At 41.6% G+C, this 23,894-nt stretch overlaps 1 protein-coding gene across 1 annotated transcript; it reads right to left on the bottom strand.

Annotated features, from left to right (window-relative positions):
• Nucleotides 1-1,343: 1,343 nt before the first annotated feature.
• On the bottom strand, nt 1,344-19,422 carry LOC129835761 (zinc finger protein 391-like). The gene is made up of 3 exons (XM_055901535.1): nt 19,138-19,422; nt 17,050-17,511; nt 1,344-5,865 (listed from the first exon to the last, which is right to left on the bottom strand). The coding sequence occupies exons 1-3, from the start codon at nt 19,301-19,303 to the stop codon at nt 4,655-4,657; spliced, it is 1,839 nt and encodes a 612-aa protein (XP_055757510.1). The 5' UTR covers nt 19,304-19,422; the 3' UTR covers nt 1,344-4,654.
• Between the last annotated feature and the right edge of the window lie 4,472 nt (nt 19,423-23,894).

The raw sequence follows: 23,894 nt of genomic DNA, 5'->3' as shown, positions 1-23,894 counted from the left end.
CTCCCTCCCTCCCGTCTTTCACTTTCTCTCCCTCCCTCCCTCCCTCTCTTGCTCGCTCCCTCTCTCTCTCCCTCCCTCTCTCTCCCGTCTTTCACTTTCTCTCCCTCCCTCCCTCCCTCTCTCTCTCTCCCATCTTTCATTCTCTCCCTCCCTCCCGTCTTTCACTTTCTCTCCCTCCCTCCCTCCCTCTCTCTCTCTCCCATCTTTCATTCTCTCCCTCCCTCCCGTCTTTCACTTTCTCTCCCTCCCTCCCTCCCTCTCTTGCTCGCTCCCTCTCTCTCTCTCTCCCTCCCTCTCTCTCCCGTCTTTCACTTTCTCTCCCTCCCTCCCTCCCTCTCTCTCCCTCCCTCCCTCTCCCTCTCTCCCGTCTTTCACTCTCTCTCTCCCTCCCGTCTTTCACTCTCTCTCTCCCTCCCGTCTTTCACTCTCTCTCTCCCTCCCGTCTTTCACTCTCTCCCTCCCTCCCTCTTTCACCCCCTTTCCTCTCTCTTTGTCTCATTCCCTCTCTCCTTTCACTGATATCTAAACATGTCTGACAGCATGCCAAGGACTCACAAAGACACATTGTATCGGAGCGTACACACACACACATACACACACAACGTTCCCTCTCTCTTTTTCACTCACACACACAATTACACTGTGTTAGCGTGAGATTAAATTACAGTGTAAAATGCAGTAGATATGTTGACTTGTAAAGCTCGTCTGTGGCTGCAGAAGCCTAGTTCTGTGTTGACTACAACTATACTACACAGTAGAGGACACTGCACTTCCTTATGTAGTGGTCCTACACCCCCATCTAGTGGTCGCTTGGTGCTATTACTGCACTGATACTGTAAATTGAGCAATAGTTCAGAACGAGGAAGCAGGTTGAGAGGAGTTTCTATCGGGACCATGTTAACCCTTTAGGTCTCAGCACTTAAATATCAATCTCTACTAAGCTAACATACATTATGGAATTGTTTTAAAATTGATTTGGAATTTTAGGAACCCTGTAGGTATAAAAATAAATAATATTTGATGAAACAGAATTTGTCCTTTTTTTGCTATAGCCCAGATAAACGCATTGAATTACACATTCAAAAATGGCAAAAAAAGAGACACTCAAAAAATAAATTATAAGGAACAAGGTTTTGAAGGTGTCTGTCCTATAACTAGGAGATATACAGTGCATTCGGAAAGTATTCAGACCCCTTGACTTTTTCCAATTTTTTAAAAAGTTACAGCCTTGTTCCAAAATGTATTAAATTGTTTTTTCCCCCTCATCAATCTACACAATACCCCATAATGACAAAGCAAAAACTTTTTTTTGAAATGTAAAATACAAATTTAAAACTGAAATATCACATCTACCATTTAATTTGGGTTGAGTATATCGCTGCACAGGTCAGGTATGTCGCTATTATTCTACAATGTAGAAAATAGTCAAAATAAAGAAAAACCCTTGATTGAGTAGGTGTGTCCAAATTTTTGACTGGTACTATAGATAGGTGTGTGCCTTTCCAAATCATGTCCAATCAATTGAATTTACCACAGGTGGACTCTAATCATATTGTAGAAACATCTCAAGGATGATCAATGGAAAACGGATGCACCTGAGCTCAACTTCAAGTCTCATAGCAAAGGGTCTGAATACTTATGTAAATAAGGCATTTTTACATTTGCAAAAATGTCTAAACCTATTTTTGCTTCGTCATTATGGGGTATTGTGATGTCATTATGGGGTATTGTGATGTCATTATGGGGTATTGTGATGTCATTATGGGGTATTGTGTGTAGATTGATGAGGAAAAACATGTATTTAAATCAATTTTAGAATAAGACTAACGTAACAAAATGTGGAGAAGGTCGAGGGGTCTGAATACTTTCCGAATGCATTGTATGTGTGTATATATACACAGTACCAGTCAAAAGTTTGGACACACCTACTCATTCAAGGGTTTTTCTTTATTTTTACACATTATACCCTACGCACTTTTTACAGCCTGGCACTGGGTTACCTCGGTTACCTTCAGACGACTCCTCTGGAGCTTGTGTGTGTTGTCAAGCACAACAACAGACACCTTCGCATTCGTGAGAGTTTTCAATATTGGCAGTGGTGGAAAAAGTATCCAATTGTCAAACTTGAGTAAAAGTAAAGATACCTTCATAGAAAATGACTCAAGTAAAAAGTGAAATTCACTCAGTAAAATACTACTTGAGTAAAAGTCTAAAAGTATTTGGTTCTAAATATACTTATGTACCAAAAGTAAAAGTATAAATCATTTCAAATTCCTTATACTAAGCAATGCAGACGGCACCATTTCCTGTTTTTGTTTTTTACGGATAGTCAGGGGTACACTCCAACACTCCGACATTATTTACGGATAGTCAGGGGTACACTCCAACACCCTAACATTATTTACGGATAGTCAGGGGTACACTCCAACACTCCGACATTATTTACGGATAGTCAGGGGTACACTCCAACACTCCGACATTATTTACGGATAGTCAGGGGTACACTCCAACACCCTAACATTATTTACGGATAGTCAGGGGTACACTCCAACACTCCGACATTATTTACGGATAGTCAGGGGTACACTCCAACACTCCGACATTATTTACGGATAGTCAGGGGTACACTCCAACACTCCGACATTATTTACGGATAGTCAGGGGTACACTCCAACACCCTAACATTATTTACGGATAGTCAGGGGTACACTCCAACACTCCGACATTATTTACGGATAGTCAGGGGTACACTCCAACACTCCGACATTATTTACGGATAGTCAGGGGTACACTCCAACACTCCGACATTATTTACGGATAGTCAGGGGTACACTCCAACACTCCAACATTATTTACGGATAGTCAGGGGTACACTCCAACACTCCGACATTATTTACGGATAGTCAGGGGTACACTCCAACACTCCGACATTATTTACGGATAGTCAGGGGTACACTCCAACACTCCGACATTATTTACGGATAGTCAGGGGTACACTCCAACACTCCAACATTATTTACGGATAGTCAGGGGTACACTCCAACACTCCGACATTATTTACAAGCACTAAATGTATATTTAGTGAGTCTGCCAGATCAGAGGCAGTAGGGATGACCACGTGTTCTCTTGATAAGTGCGCGAATTTGACCGTGTACATTATTTTCATTAGGAATGTAGTGAAGTAAAAGTTGTCAAAAATATAAATAGTAAAGTACAGATACCCCCCCAAAAAACAACTTCATTAATACTTTAAAGTACTTTTACCTAAGTACTTTACACTACTGAATATTGGTGACATTTGTTTGTATCGCCAACGGTTTGGTCGGGACAGTCGGTTTTGTGACACCTCTTTGAAATGACGTAGTCCGCGACAGAGTTCAGAGGACTGCTGTAAGCTTGTTGATGTCATAGAGCCAATCAAAGTCTCTCCTTTCAACATTGGTGACATTAGATTGTAGCTCTCACGGTTTTGGGTTGAACACATTATTCTGTGAATATTTTCTCGTCCACAGCTTCTCACGTGTAGAAAAAGGCCGCTTTTCACAAGCCCCGTGTTATGGAACGGCTGCAAACTTCATGTCGGCGGAAAGAGGGGATTGAGCTGCAGCCACTATATTAAATACACAGAGGGCTGTTCTATATTCAAAATGACGTCGTCGTGTGATGCACAGGTGCCTCAATCAACTCTAGGGGGTTTTAAGGGGCAATCTGTGATTGGTACATCGAATTTTGGACTTTGGACAGTCATACCCCACCAGAACACAAAACATATGAACCTAACATGGCAACCAAACACTGTATAGCCACATAATATGGTTACAACTATTATTTTGATCAGTCCTGGCATCGAACGATCTGTCTGAATATGTACATTTCTCCAACCCCTTTCCCTCAGTTGTTTACCAAAACAGTGGCAGGTTTCCCACTTTGTTCTTGTTTGAACTGCAGATGGGTACACTACAAAGCAGGTTCAATGAAACAGATAACTTTGATAAGCAACCAGAAATACCTAGAGATTTTCTGGTTCATTAAAAAATCAACACTTACGTTGTTAGGTTGTTACGTTGTTACGTTGTTACGTTGTTAAGTTGTTAGGTTGTTATGTTGTTATGTTGTTACGTTGTTACGTTGTTACGTTGTTATGTTGTTATGTTGTTATGTTGTTACGTTGTTACGTTGTTGAGTCAATTAGACCACGCCCATTTGGTGTTTATCTTTCTCCATACAAAGTTTATTTAGTTAACTAGCTAACTAAATCTCTAGCTAACTAAATCTCTAGCTAACTAAATCTCTAGCTAACTAAATCTCTAGCTAACTAAATCTTGCATTGTAGTGTACACCTCTGATGGTACCTTTAACAAAGTAACACCAGGCAAATTTGATATCCGTCTATGATTTTGAGTGTTCACAACTCTCCAACACCATCCCTCAGTTGTTCACCTAAAAAGTGGTGGTTGTCTGAACTGCAGATTGTCCAATTCATACACAAAGAGTAGCAACATTACCTGTTAGGCTCAGACAACAGCCCCATTTATATCATTACTGTGACATTGGACTGAGCAGGATCAGGAGGACCAGCTAGAATTGGTCCACAGGTGTATCTCAATACTCTCTTAGTCCCCTCATTTACTTTCTTTGTTCCTTTGTCTTGTTTTTATTCTTTGTGGTTGTTTTTGACATGCCTCAGCAGATTAGTCTTCTGAATGAATCTTTTACCACACACTGAGCAGCCATGTTGTTTCTCTCCTGTGTGAGTCAGTTTGTGCTTAGTTAGGTTCCTATTGACACTGAAGCTTTTCCCACAGTCACCACAGCTATATGGCTTCTCTCCTGTGTGAGTCCGTATATGTTCAATTAGTGTCTTCTTGACACTAAAGCTTTTTCCACAATCACCACAGCTAAAAGGTTTCTCTCCTGTGTGAGTCCGTATATGTTCAGTTAGTGTCTTCTTGAGATTGAAGCTTTTCCCGCAGTTGCCACAGCTAAAAGGTTTCTCTCCTGTGTGAATCAATTTGTGCCTGGTTAGATGCTGCTTGAGACTGAATCTTTTCCCACAGTCACCACAGCTAAATGGATTTTCCCCTGTGTGAATTAGTTTGTGCCTGGTTAGATGCCCCTTCAGACGGAAGCTTTTCCCACAGTCACCACAACTGAACGGTTTCTCTCCTGTGTGAATCCTCATGTGCCTGGACAGATGCCCTTTTTGTTTGAAGATCTTTCCACAAACAGGGCAGGTGCAGGGTTTCCCACTGTGACAGAGTCGGACGTGGGCCTTTAGTTTACAGGTGGAGTTGTAGCGTTTTTTGCAGAATCTACATTCACTGGGTCTCTTCTTGGTGAGAGTCACATGTCTCTGCAGGTCAGCTTTCAGAGCAAACGCTTCACCACAGTCACAGCAGCTGTGAGTTTTTCTAGATGTAGTGCTGGGCTTGGTCAGGTGTTTCTCCAATGGTGGGCTGCTGTCAAGTCCTACTGGGTCACTGCTTACAGCTGAACTGTGGCTGGAGGCATTGTTTTGATTATCTGGAGGGTCACAGGGAATGTAGAGACCCTTAATGTGGGTCACAGTGCCAAAAGGTTTGAGATCCACTGTTTCAGAGTGACTCTCTCTGTTCTCCACAGTCTTGGTTTGGTCCTCCTGATCACATTCACTTTTCACACAGGAAGGAGAGAAAATGAACCCTATGATATCAGGCTCCAGCCCTTGAAGCTGCTCTTCCTCCTGACTGGTCCTGACTTCCTCCTGTTCCTCTTTAATCTGTGTGGTCTCTGGGTCCTTCTGCCCCAGACTGGGACTCCACTCCTGCTCACAGTGCTGCTGCTCAGGGGGAACCTCCTCTTCAGAGACAGAGATCTGCAGGGAGTCTGGAGGGAAGGAGAGGAGGAGCAGAGGTTATTATACAGCCTTGATACAGATGTAGACTGGTGCCAGAGGGGATGGCTGATGTTTTACATGCTCCTAACCAACTGTTATTTTGGCAGGCGGGTTTTCACGTTGTTTGTAACTTTAAAAAACCCTGGAATGAGTAGGTGTGTCCAAACGTTTGACTGGTACTGTATGTATATAATCAGTAAAAAAAAAAGATATATATAATAAAATTATGGATTTAACACGACTGGGAATATAGATATGCATCTGTTGGTCAGATAAATAAATATAAATAAATAAAGTTGTGGATCAGAAAACCAGTCAGTATCTGGTGTGACCATTTGCCTCATACAGCGCGACACATCTCCTTCACATAGAGTTGATCAGGCTGGTGATTATGGCCTGTGGAATGTTGTCCCACTCCTCTTCAATTGGCTGAGTGAAGTTGAACTGGAACACGCTGTCGTACACGTCGATCCAGAGCATCCCAAACATGCTCAATAGGTGACATGTCTGGTGAAAATGCAGACATCTGTGGCATTGTGTTGTGTGACAAAACTGCACATTTTTGAGTGGTCTTTTATGGTCCCCCCAGCACAAGGTGCACCGTTGTAATGATCATGCCGTTTAATCAACTTCTTGATATGCCACACCTGTCAGGTGGATGGGTTATCTTGGCAAAGGAGAAATGCTCACTAACAGCGAAGTAAACACATTTGTGGACAAAATTTGAGAGAAATAAGCTGTTTGTGTGTATGGAACATTTCTGGGATCTTTTATTTCAGCTCGTGAAACATGGGACCAACACTTTACATGTTGCAAGGGGCCAGATTATTCATATAAAAGGTCCAAATGATTCATATAAGGTTCAAATGATTCATATAAGGTCCAAATGATTCATATAAAGCCCCAAATGATTCATATAAAGGCCCAAATGATTCATATAAGGCCCAAATGATTCATATAAGGCCCAAATGATTCATATAAGGTCCAAATGATTCATATAAAGGTCCAAATGGTTCATATAAAGGTCCAAATGATTCATATAAAGGTCCAAATGATTCATATAAAGGCTCAAATGATTCATACAAGGTTCAAATGATTCATATAAAAGGTTCAAATGATTAATATAAGGTCCAAATGATTCATATAAAAGGCCCAAATGATTCACATTAAAGGGCTAAATGATTCATATAAAAGTTCCAAACGATTCATATAAAAGGTCCAAATGATTCATATAAAAGGTCCAAACGATTCATATAAGGTCCAAATGATTCATATAAGGTCCAAATGATTCATATAAGGTCCAAATGATTCATATAAGGTCCAAATGATTCATATAAAAAGTCCAAATGATTCATATAAAAAGTCCAAATGATTCATATAAAAGGTACAAATGATTCATATAAGGTCCAAATGAAGCACTGTTTAGTATTTGATCCTTTGCATCCAGTAACTGACTAAAGTCTGCAACCCATTTGACCCCACCAAGACGGGATCTTCTCTGGTGACGCCCTGACAGGTCTGTACTGCAGCCAGTAGTTTTTTTGTTTTTTAAAAGTATTTTTTGCCTTATGTCTTATCTTCAGCAAATGAAATGCATGTTCAATTGGATGTAAATCTGGAAATTGACGTCGCCAGTAAAGAACTTTACATTTTTTTGGGGCGCTGAAAAAACTCCCTAGTTGCTATGGCTATATGTTCGGGGTCATTGTCTTGCTGTACTGATGAAGCGCCGTCCAATGAGTTATGGAGGCATTTGCTTGTACTTTAGCAGACAATATATGTTATCAGACGATACGTTTCTGTACACTTCAGAATGAATGTGGCTGCTGCAGTCAGCAGTGACATCATCAATGGAGAAAAAAAAAGTGAGCCAGTTCCAGTGGCAGCCATACATGCCCAAGCCATACATGCCCAAGCCATACATGCCCAAGCCATACATGCCCAAGCCATACATGACCAAGCCATAACAGCCCAAGCCATAACAGCCCAAGCCATAACAGCCCAAGCCATAACAGCCCAAGCCATAACAGCCCCCCCGGACAGTTTCTTCCCCCACCCCACACTTTCCTTTTGCCATCATTCTGATGTTAATCATTAATGTTAATCTTTTTTTCCCCCCAGAACTCTGCAGGCTCTTTTAAGCAAACTGTAACCTGCCCATCCTGTTTCTGAAGCTAACTAGTGGCACCTCACAGTGTGACCTCTGTAGTTCCAACCTGGTCTCAGAGCATTTCGTATTATTATGTAGGTAAATCCCTGACACACCATTTAGTATGGTGTGTATTACATTTGTGGATGTCCATCACCCATTTCTTAAAATATGTTACGAATTTGCTAAATGTAACTATAACTATGTGTGCAAAAGGCATGAGGTAGGTAATAAATAGGCCTTAGGAGCGAATAATTACAATTTAGCAGATTAACACTGGAGTGATAAATGAGCATATGATGATGTGTAAATAGAGATACTGGTGTGCAAAAGAGCAGAAAAGTAAATAAAAACAGTATGGGGATGAGGTAGGTAGATTGGGTGGGCTATTTACAGATGGACTATGTACAGCTGCAGCGATCGGAATCCATGCTTCAAGATAAGTTTTGATCACGCGGACTGGGATATGTTCCGGGTTCCGACACGGTGACTGAGTTCATCCGGAAGTGTATAGGGCAGTGGTTCCCAAACTTTTTATAATCCCGTACCCCTTCAAACATTCAACCTCTAGCTGCGTAAACCGCACTCTCAAATGTTGTTTTTTGTGCCACACACACAATACGATACATTTATTAAACATAAGAATGAGTGTGAGTTGTCACAACCCGGCTCGTGGCGAGTGACAATGAGCTCTTATAGAACAAGGGCACAAATAATAATATAATAATCAATAATTGTGCTCTTTATTTATTTATTTACATATAAAACTTTATTTGTTCATCGAAAATTGTGAATAACTCACCACAGGTTAATGAGAAGGGTGTGCTTGAAAGGATGCACATAACTGTGTAATGTCGGGTTGTATTGGAGAGAGTCTCAGTCTTAAATCATTTTCCAAATAGTCTGTGCCTGTATTTAGTGTTCATGCTAGTGAGGGCTGAGAATCCACTCTCATATAGGTACGTGGTTGCAAAGGGCATCAGTGTCTTATCAGCGCGATTTGCCAAGGCAGGATACTCTGAGCGCAGCCCAATCCAGAAATCTGGCAGTGGCTTCTGATTAAATTCAATTTTCACAGAACCGCTTGTTGCAATTTTGATGAGGCTCTCTTGTTCAGATATCGGTAAGTGGACTGGAGGCAGGGCATGAAAGGGATAACGAATCCAGTTGTTTGTGTCATCCGTTTCGGGAAAGTGCTTGCGTAATTGCGCACCCAACTCACTCAGGTGCTTTGCTATATCACATTTGACGTTGTCCGTAAGCTTGAGTTCATTTGCATACAAATAAACCATACAATGATGGAAAGACCTGTGTGTTGTCCTTGTTAATGCAGACAGAGAAGAGCTCCAACTTCTTAATCATAGCCTCAATTATGTCCCGTACATTGAATATAGTTGCGTAGAGTCCCTGTAATTTTGATTCAGATCATTCATGCGAGAAAAAACATCACCCAGATTGGCCAGTCGTGTGAGAAACTCGTCATCATGCAAGCGGTCAGACAAGTGAAAATTACGGTCAGAAAAGAAAATGTTAAGCGTCTCTCAATTTTAAAAAACGTCTCAATACTTTGCCCTTGATAACCAGCGCACTTCTGTATGTTGTAAAAGTGTTACATGGTTGCTGCTCATATCATTGCATAGTACAGAAAATACACGAGAGTTCAGGGGCCTTGCTTTAACAAAGTTAACAATTACACTGTAGAGTTCAGGAGCCTTGCTTTAACAAAGTTAACCATTACACTGTAGAGTTCAGGAGCCTTGCTTTAACAAAGTTAACCATTACACTGTAGAGTTCAGGAGCCTTGCTTTAACAAAGTTAACCATTTTCACTGTAGAGTTCAGGAGCCTTGCTTTAACAAAGTTAACCATTACACTGTAGAGTTCAGGAGCCTTGCTTTAACAAAGTTAACCATTACACTGTAGAGTTCAGGAGCCTTGCTTTAACAAAGTTAACCATTACACTGTAGAGTTCAGGAGCCTTGCTTTAACAAAGTTAACCATTTTCACTGTAGAGTTCAGGAGCCTTGCTTTAACAAAGTTAACCATTACACTGTAGAGTTCAGGAGCCTTGCTTTAACAAAGTTAACCATTACACTGTAGAGTTCAGGAGCCTTGCTTTAACAAAGTTAACCATTTTCACTGTAGAGTTCAGGAGCCTTGCTTTAACAAAGTTAACCATTACACTGTAGAGTTCAGGAGCCTTGCTTTAACAAAGTTAACCATTACACTGTAGAGTTCAGGAGCCTTGCTTTAACAAAGTTAACCATTACACTGTAGAGTTCAGGAGCCTTGCTTTAACAAAGTTAACCATTTTCACTGTAGAGTTCAGGAGCCTTGCTTTAACAAAGTTAACCATTACACTGTAGAGTTCAGGAGCCTTGCTTTAACAAAGTTAACCATTACACTGTAGAGTTCAGGAGCCTTGCTTTAACAAAGTAAACCATTACACTGTAGAGTTCAGGAGCCTTGCTTTAACAAAGTAAACCATTACACTGTAGAGTTCAGGAGCCTTGCTTTAACAAAGTTAACAATTACACTGTAGAGTTCAGGAGCCTTGCTTTAACAAAGTAAACCATTACACTGTAGAGTTCAGGAGCCTTGCTTTAACAAAGTAAACCATTACACTGTAGAGTTCAGGAGCCTTGCTTTAACAAAGTTAACAATTACACTGTAGAGTTCAGGAGCCTTGCTTTAACAAAGTTAACAATTACACTGTAGAGTTCAGGAGCCTTGCTTTAACAAAGTTAACAATTACACTGTAGAGTTCAGGAGCCTTGCTTTAACAAAGTTAACAATTACACTGTAGAGTTCAGGAGCCTTGCTTTAACAAAGTTAACCATTACACTGTAGAGTTCAGGAGCCTTGCTTTAACAAAGTTAACCATTACACTGTAGAGTTCAGGAGCCTTGCTTTAACAAAGTTAACCATTACACTGTAGAGTTCAGGAGCCTTGCTTTAACAAAGTTAACAATTACACTGTAGAGTTCAGGAGCCTTGCTTTAACAAAGTTAACCATTACACTGTAGAGTTCAGGAGCCTTGCTTTAACAAAGTTAACCATTACACTGTAGAGTTCAGGAGCCTTGCTTTAACAAAGTAAACCATTACACTGTAGAGTTCAGGAGCCTTGCTTTAACAAAGTAAACCATTAAACTGTAGAGTTCAGGAGCCTTGCTTTAACAAAGTTAACCATTTCACTGTAGAGTTCAGAACGTCTATCAAGCTGTCAGATATTTCCTTGGCAGGAAGAGCCTCTCGGTGGATGCTGCAGTGTACCCAAGTGGCATCGGGAGCAAGAGCCTCTCGGTGGATGCTGCAGTGTACCCAATTGGCATCGGGAGCAACTGCTTGCACGCGCGTTACCACTCCACTATGTCTCCCTGTTATGGCTTTTGCACCATCAGTACAGATACCAACACATCTTGACCACCAAAGTCCATTTGATGTCACAAAGCTGTCCAGTACTTTAAAAATATCCTCTCCTGTTGTCCTGGTTTCCAGAAAAGGATGTCTTCCTTAATTGACCCCCCCCCCCCCCCATAAACGTAACGGACATATACCAGGAACTGTGCCAGGCCCTCCACGTATGTTGACTCATCCAGCTGTAACGCATAGAATTCACTGGCTTGTATGCGAAGCAGTAATTGTTTCAAAACATCTCCTGCCATGTCACTGATGCGTTGTGAAACAGTGTTGTTTGATGAAGGCATTGTCTGTATAGTTTTGTGGGCCTTCTCCCCCAGCATTGTCCCAGCCATATCCACGGCAGCAGGGAGAATTAAGTCCTCCACAATAGTATGGGGCTTGCCTGTCCTAGCCACTCGGTAGCTCACCATATAAGACACTTATAGCCCCTTCTTATGAATGGTATCTGTTGCTTTTATACATGTCTTACTACTCGAAAGTCGTCTTAAATCCCACTCAAAAAACTCCAGCGGCTTATTTTTCAAATTGTCATGTTTTGTTTCTAAATGTCTGCGCAAGAGTGAAGGTTTCATCGAGTTGTGAAATAGTACTTTTGCACATATAATGCCAAGAATGTGCTAAGCTGTCATCAAGGAAAAGGGGGGCTATTTGAAGAAGCTCAAATATACAATATATTTTCATTTGTTTAACACTTTTTTGTTTACTTTATGATTCCATGTGTTATTTCATAGGTTTGATGTCTTCACTATTATTCTACAATGTAGAAAATAGTAAAAAAAAATATTAAAACAGTTGAATGAGTAGGTGTCCTAAAACTTTGACCGGTAGTGTAAGTGAACCCCAAATCAATGTTGTTCTCATCATATTTGCACCTGTTCGATAGTCCAACGTCCGTGTCTGTTGTTCGGTGCTTTCCCGGGTAAGGGGGCAGTAGCTCTTCGGTTGCATCAGATTCACAACTGTCAGTTAGCTGGGCTAACAACAAGTGTAGAATTACTGATGCTAGCATTGGATGTGCTCGTGGAAGCAGAACAACTTGTATCATCGACAGGTGCAGGTGTAGTACTGATGGTAGTAGCAGTACTACCAGTAGAGCTGGTATGTGTCTCTACGGACGCGGGCCGTACTTTTTTTAACCATTTATCAATTTTCAAGCAAACGAAATGAGCAGCAGCCACATTTGGCTACATACAGACCTTTAGTGGAATTCCCACGAGAGAGTAACGGTTAATGTGATTGGATGTTAATTATTTGACTAGGCTACCTGTATTTGACATTGTGTTGTTATTTCGCTGAACAATAGATAGTTTGATTTTATTTTTGGCAGTAAAACGAGGCAACTCAGACGAGAAAAAAACCTCACCCAAAAGTATAGCCCCATTTTTAATATATAAAAAAAGAGAGAATCACATTTTTATTTGGTTTACCCCAGTTTGGGAATACCTGGTATAGGGGATGTTGTTCCCACGGTGACAATTAAAACCTACCCAAACCAGAAACTATGGATAGATGGAAGAATTCACACAAAACTGAAAGCGCGAACTTCCCTCTGAAAGCCAATCAAACAGGCAAAAAGTCAGTACAGAGACAAAGTGGAGTCGCAATTCAACGGCTCAGACACGAGACGCACGTGGCAGGGTCTACAGACAATCACGGATTATAAAGGGAAACCAGTCGCAGTCGCAGACATCGACATCTTGCTCCCAGACAAGATAAACACCTTCTTCGCCCGCTTTGAGGATAACACAGTGCCACCGACGCGGCCCACTCCCAAGGACTGTGGGCTCTCGTTCTCCGACGTGAGTAAAACATTTAAACGTGTTAACCCACGCTAGGCTGATGGCCCAGACGGCCACGTTCTCAGAGCATGCGCAGACCAGCTGGCTGGAGTGTTTACGTACATATTCAATCTCTCCCTATCCCAGTCTGTTGTCCCCACTTGTTTCAAGATGTCCACTATTGTTCCTGTGCCCAAGAAGGCAAAGGTAACTGAACTAAATAACTATCGCCCCGTAGCGCTCACTTCTGTCATCATGAAGTGCTTTGAGAGACTAGTTAGGGATCATATCACCTCCACCTTACCCGACAACCTAGACCCACTTAATTTACTTACCGCCCCAATAGATTGCATTGTCTGTCAATCGCCATCTCACTGCACACTGCCTTATCCTGTCTGGACAAGAGGAATACCTACATCAGAATGCTGTTCATTGACTACAGCTCAGCATTCAACACCAAAGTACCCTCCAAGATCATCATTAAGCTTGGGGCCCTGGGTCTCAACCCTGCTGTGTGCAACTGGGTTCTGGACTTCCTGACGGGCTGCCCCCAGGTGGTGAAGGTAGGAAACAACACCCCCACTTCACTGATCCTCAACACTGGGGCCCCACAAGGGTGCGTGCTCAGCACCCTCCTCTACTCCCTGTTCACCCATGACTGTGTGCCCACGAACAGCTGCAACCCAGTCATCAAGTTTGCAGACGACACAACAGTAGTAGGCCTGATTACCAACAATGACAAGACAGCCTACAGGGAGGAGGTGAGGGCCCTAGCAGAGTGGTGCCAGGAAAATAACCTCTCCCTCAACGTCAAGAAAATGAAGGATTTGATCGTGGACTTCAGGAAACAGCAGAGGGAGCAACTGCAACAATCCACATTGACAGGACTGCAGTGGAGAAGGTGAAAATCTTCAAGTTCCTCGGCGTACACATCACTGACAATCTGAAATGGTCCACCCACACAGACAATGTGGTGAAGAAGGCGCAACGGGGGGCTTGGCCCCTAAGACCCTCAGAAACTTTGAAAGATGCACAATTGAGAGCATCCTGTCGGGCTGTATCACCGCCTGTTATGGCAACTGCATCGTCCGCAAAAGCAAGGCTCTCCAGAGGGTGGTGCGGTCTGCCCAACGCATCACCGGGGGCAAACTACCTACCATCCATGACATCTACAGCACCTGATGTCCCAGGAAGGTCAAAAAGATCATCAAGGACATCAACCACACGAGCCACGACCTGTTCACCCCGCTATCATCCAGAAGGCGAGGTCAGTACAGGTGCATCAAAGCTCGGACCGAGTTACTATAAAACAGCTTCTATCTCAAGGCCTCGGACTGTTAAATAGCAATCACTAGCCGGCTGCCACCCCGTTGCTCAGCCCTGCACCTTAGAGGCTGCTGCACTATAAACATAGAATCACTTGTCACTTTAATGTTTACAGTTGAAGTCGGAAGTTTACATACACCTTAGCTAAATACATTTAAACTCAGCTTTTCACAATTCCTGACATTTTATCCTAGTCAAAAGTCCCTGTCTTAGGTCAGTTAGGATCACCACCTTATTTTAAGAATGTGAAATGTCAGAATAATAGCAGAGAGAATTATTTATTTCAGCTTTTATTTCTTTCATCACATTCCCAGTGGGTCAGAAGTTCACATACACTCAATTAGTATTTGGTAGCATTGCCTTTAAATTGTTTAGCTTGGGTCAAACATTTTGGGTAGCCTTCCACAAGCTTCCCACAATAAGTTGGGTGAATTTTGGCCCATTCTTCCTGACAGAGCTGGTGTAACGAAGTCAGGTTTGTAGGCCTCCTTGCTCGCACACGCTTTTTCAGTTCTGCCCTCATATTTTCTATAGGATTGAGGTCAGGGCTTTGTGATGGCCACTCCAATAGCTTGACTTTGTTGTCCTTAAGCCATTTTTCCACAACTTTGGAAGTATGCTTGGGGTCATTGTCCATTTGGAAGACCCATTTGCGACCAAGCTTTAACTTCCTGACTGATGTCTTGAGATGTTGCTTCAATATATCCACATCATTTTCCTCCCTCATGATGCCATCTATTCTTCGGCTTGCAAGCCTCCCCCTTTTTCCTCAACACATTACAATGGTTATTATGGCCAAACATTTCTATTTTTGTTTCATCAGACCAGAGGACATTTCTCCAAAAAGAACTATCTTTGTCCCCATGTGCAGTTGCAAACCGTAGTCGGGATTTTTTATGGTGGTTTTGGAGCAGTGGCTTCTTCCTTGCTGAGCGGCCTTTCAGGTTATGTCGATATAGGACTCGTTTTACTGTGGATATAGATACTTTGTACCTGTTTCCTCCAGCATCTTCACAAGGTCCTTTGCTGTTGTTCTGGGATTGATTGCACTTTTTGCACCAAAGTACGTTCATCTCTAGGAGACAGAACGCGTCTCCTTGCTGAGCGGTATGACGGCTGCGTGGTCCCATGGTGTTTATACTTGCGTACTATTGTTTGTACAGATGAACGTGGTACCTTCATACGTTTGGAAATCTTTGCTGATTTCTTAGTATTTTCCCATGATGTCAAGCAAAGAGGCACTGAGTTTGAAGGTAGGCCTTGGAATACATCCACAGGTACACCTCCAATTGACTCAAATTATGTAAATTAGCCTATCAGAAGCTTCTAAAGCCATGACATCATTTTCTGGAATGTTCCTAGCTGATTAAAGGCACAGTCAACTTGATGTATGTAAACTTCTGACCCACTGGAATTGTGATACAGTGAATTATAAGTGAAATAATCTGTCTGTAAACAATTAATGGAAAAATTACCTGTGTCATCACAAAGTAGATGTCCTAAACGACTTGCCAAAACTATAGTTTGTTAACAAGACATTTGTGGAGTGGTTGAAAAACAAGTTTTAATGACTCAAACCTAAGTGTATGTAAACTTCTGACTTTAACTCTATATACTACATTACTCATCTCATATACATACACTGTATTCTATTCTACAGTATTTTAGCCAATGCCACTCCAACAATGCTCGTCATAATATTTATATATTTCTTAATTCCATTATTATACTTTTTAGATTTGTGTATTGTTGTGAATTGTTAGATATTACTGCACAGTTGGAGCAAAGAACACAAGCATTTCACTACACTCGCAATAACATCTGCTAAATATGTGTATGTGACCTGCTAAATATGTGTATGTCTGAATACTTCCTGAAAGCACTGAAGTGTTATATGTTTACCTTGTCTTTCTTTTTGTTGCAGACTGTCATCTGTATTGTTCTCTGTCTGAGAGTATGGATTCCTGATACAAACACCTCCTTTTGTATTTGTAGAATTACATCTATATATTCTGTTCTATCTGATATGATATCTAGTGGCACTTTGTTGGTACTTTAGATTACGGCAGGTGTCTGTAATTATCTCTGGCTCGCTAAAGCTGCCCAAGTCTGATCATTAATTTGTCCTTTGACCAATCAGATCAGCACTGAAAATGATCTGATGTGAAAAGATCTGATTTGACTGGTCAAAAGACCAATTAGTGTGGGTGGGGGGGAATCAGAATTGGTCTGCCTGTATAAACGCAGCCTTAGTGGCCTCATCTGTCTCACTGTTTGGGGAGATTTGCTCCGATAAAGGTTGAACGACCGAAAGATAAAATGTAAGACATTTGCATCGGTTTCTTTTTTTTCTGTTTCTAAAGTCAGGAAATTCTAGACATTCAAATAACTTCCTGGTTTTCGTGACACACGTTTGTATCCATGTAGAGTAAAAGTGAATAACAACATTTTCATTGAGTACAACTATAGTTAACTATCAGTAGATCTACATACAAACCTATTCTACATAGTTGTATCTCTGGTGTGATCCGCAGCAGTCTCCGTAGCCGATCATTCTCTTCCTGGTACTCTGCTACCATTTTCACAAATTCCCCAGAAATCTCCACAGCAGCAAACGCTGTTAAACGCTCATTTAAAAACTCTCGAAACGACTGTAGTTTAGATGTTTTCAGTGGACTGAGAGTTGGGTGTTCAGCTAGTACGGCTTCTTGACATGGGTCCTCCTGATCACATTCACTTTTCACACAGGAAGGAGTAAATATGAACTCTATGACATCAGGCTCCACCCCTTGAAGCTGCTCTTCCTCCTGACTGGTCCTGACTTCCTCCTGTTCCTCTTTAATCTGTGTGGTCTCTGGGTCCTCCTGTCCCAGACTGGGGCTCCACTCCTGCTCACAGTGCTGCTGCTCAGGGGGAACCTCCTCTTCAGAGACAGAGAGCTGCAGGGATTCTGGAGGGACTGAGAGGAGGAGCAGAGGTTACCACAGTCCCCAAATCCAGAACAAATTCAAGAAAGCGTACAGTATTATAAAGAGCCATTGTCTCATGGAACTCCATTCCATCTCAAATTGCTAAAAAAACAAACAGATAAAGCAACACCTCACAACGTCTCTCCTCTATGTGACTTAGATCGTTTGTGTATGTATTGATATGTAGGCTACATGTGCCATTAAAAATGTTTTCTGTAATTCTGTCCTTGAGCTGTTCTTGTCTATTAATGTTCTGGATGATGTCATGTTTCATGTGGACCCCAGGAAGAGTAGCTGCTGCTTTTGCAACAGCTAATGGGGATCCTAATAAAACACCAAATACTTTATTAAATTCAGTCCCCCCACCATGGTTAGTGTTGGTATGTAACTATTATGTCATTCTGTATTATGTTTCATGTTCTGTGTGGACCCCAGGAAGAGCAGCTGATGCTTTTGCAACAGCTAATGGGAATCGTAATAAAATACCAAATAACCACAGTATAAGTCACAATAACCATAAAACGGTCAAACAGGGGAATGGTTCTAATCGTTTTTCCACCATTCACTTTTCCCCATAGGAGATTTTACAATGACTTAAAATAAGGGCTGTGTTTTGTGTAGGCTAACCCTTTACAATAACTTAAAATAAGGACTGTGTTTTGTGTAGGCTAACCCTTTACAATGACTTAAAATAAGGACTGTGTTTTGTGTAGGCTAACCCTTTACAATGACTTAAAATAAGGACTATGTTTTGTGTAGGCTTACCCTTTACAATGACTTAAAATAAGGAGGCTAACCCTGGCGTGACGTTTTGATAACCGTGTAAATCTCTCTAGGACAAGGTGACTTTTATCAATATATTCGCCTATATTTACGGGTGGGTATAATTAACGTTCCAACCAGAATCTATTCCAACAAATTCGTAAATAACAAGGTTGCCAACACAACGCATACAAAGTTGTATAGCGGAAGGATAAGATTCCGGGCTATTTAAATAGTGGGCTATTTAATTAAGTGTTTCACTCACCACGTTTATTATGAAAAATGTAATGTCCTCACTCTGGTAGCCTATGGACAAACATTAAGAATAAACTACGTGGTGAGTTGATGCCTATTCGGCATACGGTTAGCTAGGTGAATTGATCATGATACTTTGTATGCGTTGTTTGTTGGCATCCTTGTATTTACAACGTTTTTGGAACAGATTCCTGTTGGAACGTTCCACAAATTATACCCACCCTATATTTAACCCCCCCCCAAAAAATAAAAAATGAAATCCTAATGTGGCTATCATAAAGAACTACAAACACCATGATGATCTGGACGGGACTGCCGAATCGAGGCAAAGGTAAGAATCTCTGGATTAACTATCTAATGTTATCTAAAATGTAGTAATGAATAAATTGGCTTAATTCTTTAAATGGAAGATTCTGTAAACCAAGGTGTCAGCTATAGATGACGTGCAGGCGCTTGCGGGGATTTGTTGTTTTGCCTGTCTACTTTGAAGCTAATTAGCATTTTCGAATCTGAGAGTAAATAAAACCGAATATTGGTAGAGGCTCCTCAGAGGAAGGGGGGGGACCATCCTCTATTGTGAATTTCATAAAAATACGAACCTATTCTACATTGTTTTATCTCTGGTGTGATCCGCAGCATTCTCAGTAGCCGATCATTCTCCTCCTGGTATTCCACTACCGTTTTCTCAACTTCCCCAAAAATATCCACAGCAGCCGCCGTTAAACGCTCATCTAAAAATACACGCAACAACTGTAGTTTAGACATTTTCAGTAAAATGAGAGCTGGGTAGTCTATTCAGTTTAGTCAGTATGTCTTTCTTTACTCAACACAAGCGACGCAAAAAATAATAATAAACTCGTTTCCAATCCTACTTCCGTGTTCTAGTCAAGGAATCTTAGGACATTCTTTGTTCTAGTTGGTGACGAACCCAGAAACACAACAGGGCCGCCAGCTGGATGGGAGTTTACTGTGCAAGGCAGCCTACAGACCAGTAGTAAAGGAAAACGACTACATCAAATCGAATCAAATTTGATTGGTCACATATACATCGTTAGCAGATGTTAATGCGAATGTAGCTAAATGCTTGCGCTTCTAGTTCCGACTGCAGTAATATCTAACAAGTTACCTTATACACACAATGTAAGGGGATGAAATAAGAATATGTACATATAAATATATGGATGAGTGATGGCCATGCAGGATAGGCAAGATGGTATAAAATACAGTATATACATATGAGATGAGTAATGTAGGATATGTAAACATTCTGAAAGTGCCATTATTTAAAGTGACTAGTGATACCTTTATTAAATCCATTTATTAAAGTGGCCAGAGATTTGAGTCAGTATGTTGGCAGCAGCCTCTCTATGTTAATGATGGCTGTTTAACAGTCTGATGGCCTTGAGATAGAAACTGTTTTTCAGTCTCTCGGTCCCAGTTTTGATGCACCTGTACTGACCTCGCCTTCTGGATGATAACATGGTGAACAGGCGGTGGCTCGAGTGGTTGTTGTCCTTGATGATCTTTTTGGCCTTCCTGTGACATCGGGTGCTGTAGGTGTCCTGGAGGGCAGGTAGTTTGCCCCCGGTGATGCGTTGTGCAGACCGCACTACCCTCTGGAGAGCCCTGCGGTTGAGGGCGGTGCAGTTGCCGTAACAGGTGGTGGTACAGGAGAGAGCTGAGAACGCACCCTTGTGGGGCCCCAGTGTTGAGGATCAGCGGAGTGGAGGTGATGTTTCCTACCTTCACCACTGGGGGGGCGGCCCGTCAGGAAGTCCAGGACCCAGTTGCACAGGGCGGGGTTCAGACCTAGGGTCTCGAGCTTAATGATGAGCTTGGAGGTTATTGTGGTGTTGAATGCTGAGCTATAGTCAATAAACAGCATTCTTACATAGGTATTCCTCTTGTCCAGATGGGATAGGGCAGTGTGCAGATCTATTGGTTCGGTAAGCAAATTGAAGTGGGTCTAGGGTGTCAGGTAAGGTGGAGGTGATATGATCCTTAACTAGTCTCTCAAAGCACTTCATGATGACAGAGGTGAGTGCTACTGGGCGGTAGTCATTAAGTTCAGTTACCTTTGCCTTCTTGAGTAGCCACTTTAATGTTAGACAGCAATTAAAAAGCTAGTATACATCTACGAAGAACTTAAATTGTTACACCAGGGCTGGCAACTTTTGAAAAATGCTTGGAGTGATATTTGTTATGTGAATTTAATTTCTCCCTTGCCATTGACAACCCATCATTCAGGGCAGGTGGGGTTTTGAGCCCCACCTGTTTAGCAAAAAAAAAAATGGTTGCCTGTTTTGCATGTTCTTTTGGCATTAATACGTGTCATATATCAGTTTGCAAACAATGTAAAAAAAAAAATGTAATAATTGAGTTACTAAAGCCGCATACAACTGTGGTCTCTTTTTGGCTTTCTTGAGTAAAACAGCTTCAAAATGCAGGTGTCTCAGCCTAGTGCTTTCTGTGGTGGTGGGGCAGCCAGCGGAAAATACAGAGCTTAGGGGTTGGTAATGTTCTCTAGTTGCGCCGTGATTGGCTCAGTGTTCTGTCACTCATGGGGACACTATGTCACCGCAAAATCTATGGGGAGAGTTTGAAAATTCAAGTTCATTGGGTGCTGCAATACAGTTACATTAGAAGTGCCCATCCAAGAAGGCTCAAGGTCATTGGCCACAGATAAAATTACGACAAATCACGTTATATCTACAGTAGCTTTGATTAGACTGATCATGTTAACATCATACTTTCAAAATCTTAGCTAGCAGTCATCATCATGAATCACGTCGACAATCTACTGGCAAATCCTTTTCAAACCTTGTCATATGAAGAGAAATTATAGATCAAATGTATCGGTGCTCATCGGCCATTGGACATAAACATTACACAACCAGTTGGAAATTGCAAATTCAACAATGAGTGGTTTGGAAGGAATCAGTGGCTAACTGCAAGTGTTGCAAAGCAATCACTAGCCTGCTATTCAGTGAATTGGGTGTGTGGTCCAAGTCTGGGTTTAAGGGCCTCTTTCTGGAGCTCCGACTTGAAGATCACTGACGTCATGATTCAACCTTGTTTTTTTTCCAGAGTTCCCAGTTGTCTTGAAATCACCATAAATCCAGAGAATGACAGACTTTTAACTTTGACAAAGTTAGATGAGAAAATTTGCCCACAAGGACTGCCGCAACCACCTTCCTGTTCAAGTGAGCACATCACAAGGTGAGTCCAGAAATGTCTTGTACGCTGCTGCATTAATGATGTAATATGCCAGGGAGATGTGTATACTGTAGCTAAGAAAGTAATACTAAGAGTATGTTGTGTAGTAAGCTGTTAGTAGCCCATGTGCCTCACCCTAATCATTTGGTCCCTTTTCCCCTCTTAACTTCTCCTACTGTTCTGACCTGGTGGTGCACATGTAGCCTGTAGCCTGTTTTAGAGAAATGTAATCATTGAATATTGTAAGAGCTTTCATTGTCTGCTTATATGCCCCCTTTATTTATCTTACGGTTCTGACTTGGTATACAGGGAGAATACTGTAAGAACGGCCCATGTTCTTTATTCTGTCGATGTACATTTCAAAAGTGCTGAACAAATAGTTATTGATTACGTCCTAGCTCGCTTATTAATGTCTTAATCAAAATTACAGATGGCCTCTTAACCGCTCGTCGTTCCCTTATGCCCTAGTTTGTACATCTCAATTGTCAGTAGAAACCACATTTGTTTAAGAAAGTCAGCCATATCAGCATTGTTTTTATTAAAAGGCAGTAAATGAGGCTGAATGAACTGTTTCGCTGCCAGACAAGGCTCCACTGATAGCCAGGTGTAACAGTGGTAAGGGGTCACTCCATGGTGCTGGAAAGAAAGCTCTGCTGTTGGGACAGCTTTATGTGGGCGCTCACAGTTTGTGGGCTCTGTTTGTCACCGCTACAGTGCAATTCATATTTTGTTTAGTGGGGAGTTTGCTCCACCAATCGCACTGCCCCTGGCACAATCCCTAGACAATAGACTGGGGGTCCTTCCCCAGGAAGTTTTTTCTGTCCATAGAATGCACAAACATTTTATAATGTTGGTGAGCTATTTCTTTAAAATAGGTCTGGAAGAAAATCCTGCTAGCTCTCCAGGAGGGTTGGCCACCCCAGATCTATGTTTCCCAAGTGATTGAAAAGGCTCTTGTTATAACAATTCATTTCTCAAACCTTCAATAAATATCTAATGAATATCAATATTCAGGTGGTTTATGCCTACTAGTTGAAGATGCCGTCATACTCTCTACACAGACAAAATATGTGTATTATGAGTTGTGAGTCCCTCTACCATCTCTCTCTCTCTAGCATGTGCACAATACTAAAATTATTTTTAATTCCTGAATCATTTGAATATCCAATGCTTATTTGTATGACTTATTCAAAACTGTCCGTGAAAGGCTGCAAAATGACATGGCCTCATATAAATCATTTTCAAAGACACAAATAGGCATAAGAGATTTCTAATATGTGATGACACTGGCAGAACTGGGAGGAAGTGGAATAATAGAATAAGTGTGGGGAATAACAGTAGTGCTGTTGCTGACAGTGTTGCCCTGCATTTTAGCCCGTTGTAAAGAAAGATAATTGTTCCACTGATCAGACTAAATAAAGTACACTGAACAAAAATATAAACGCAACATGCAACAATTTTTTACTGAGATACAGTTCATATAAGGAAATCAGTCAATTGAAATACATTCATTAGGCCCTAATCTATGGATTTCACATGACTGGGCAGGGGTGTAGCCATGGTGAACTAGATCCAACCAATCAGAATTTGTTTTTCCCCACAAAAAGGGCTTTATTACATACAAAAATACTAATCAGCCCCCCCCACACACACACACAGATGATCCCGCAGGTGAAGAAGCCGGATGTGGAGGTCCTGGGCTGGTGTGGTTACACGTGGTCTGCGGTTGTGAGGCCGGTTGCACTCACTGCCAAAATCTCTAAAACAACGTTGGAGGCAGCTTAACATTTAATTATCTGGCAACAGCTCTGATGGACATTACTGCAGTCAGCATGCCAATTGCACGTTCCCTCAAAACTTGAGACATAGGTAGCATTGTGTTATGTGACAAAAGTGGCCTGGTTGTCCCAAGCACAAGGTGCACCTGTGTAATGATCATGCTGTTTAATCAGCTTCTTGATAATCCACCCACCTGACAGGTGTGGCATATCTTGGCAAAGTAGAAATGCTCACTAACAGGGGTGTAAACAAATTTGTGCTGCTCTTAGTATGCCGTTTTAATATTTGAGAATGAACCAATGATATTAGGCCACTCTTGGCCATGATTACAGACACCTGTGTGTCTTTTGACACTATATAA

The sequence above is a fragment of the Salvelinus fontinalis genome, chromosome 36 (genome assembly GCF_029448725.1).
Source record: "Salvelinus fontinalis isolate EN_2023a chromosome 36, ASM2944872v1, whole genome shotgun sequence".
NCBI lineage: Eukaryota > Metazoa > Chordata > Actinopteri > Salmoniformes > Salmonidae > Salvelinus > Salvelinus fontinalis.
Note: the sequence above shows the minus strand (reverse complement) of the source record. Positions and strands in the feature narration are given on the sequence as shown.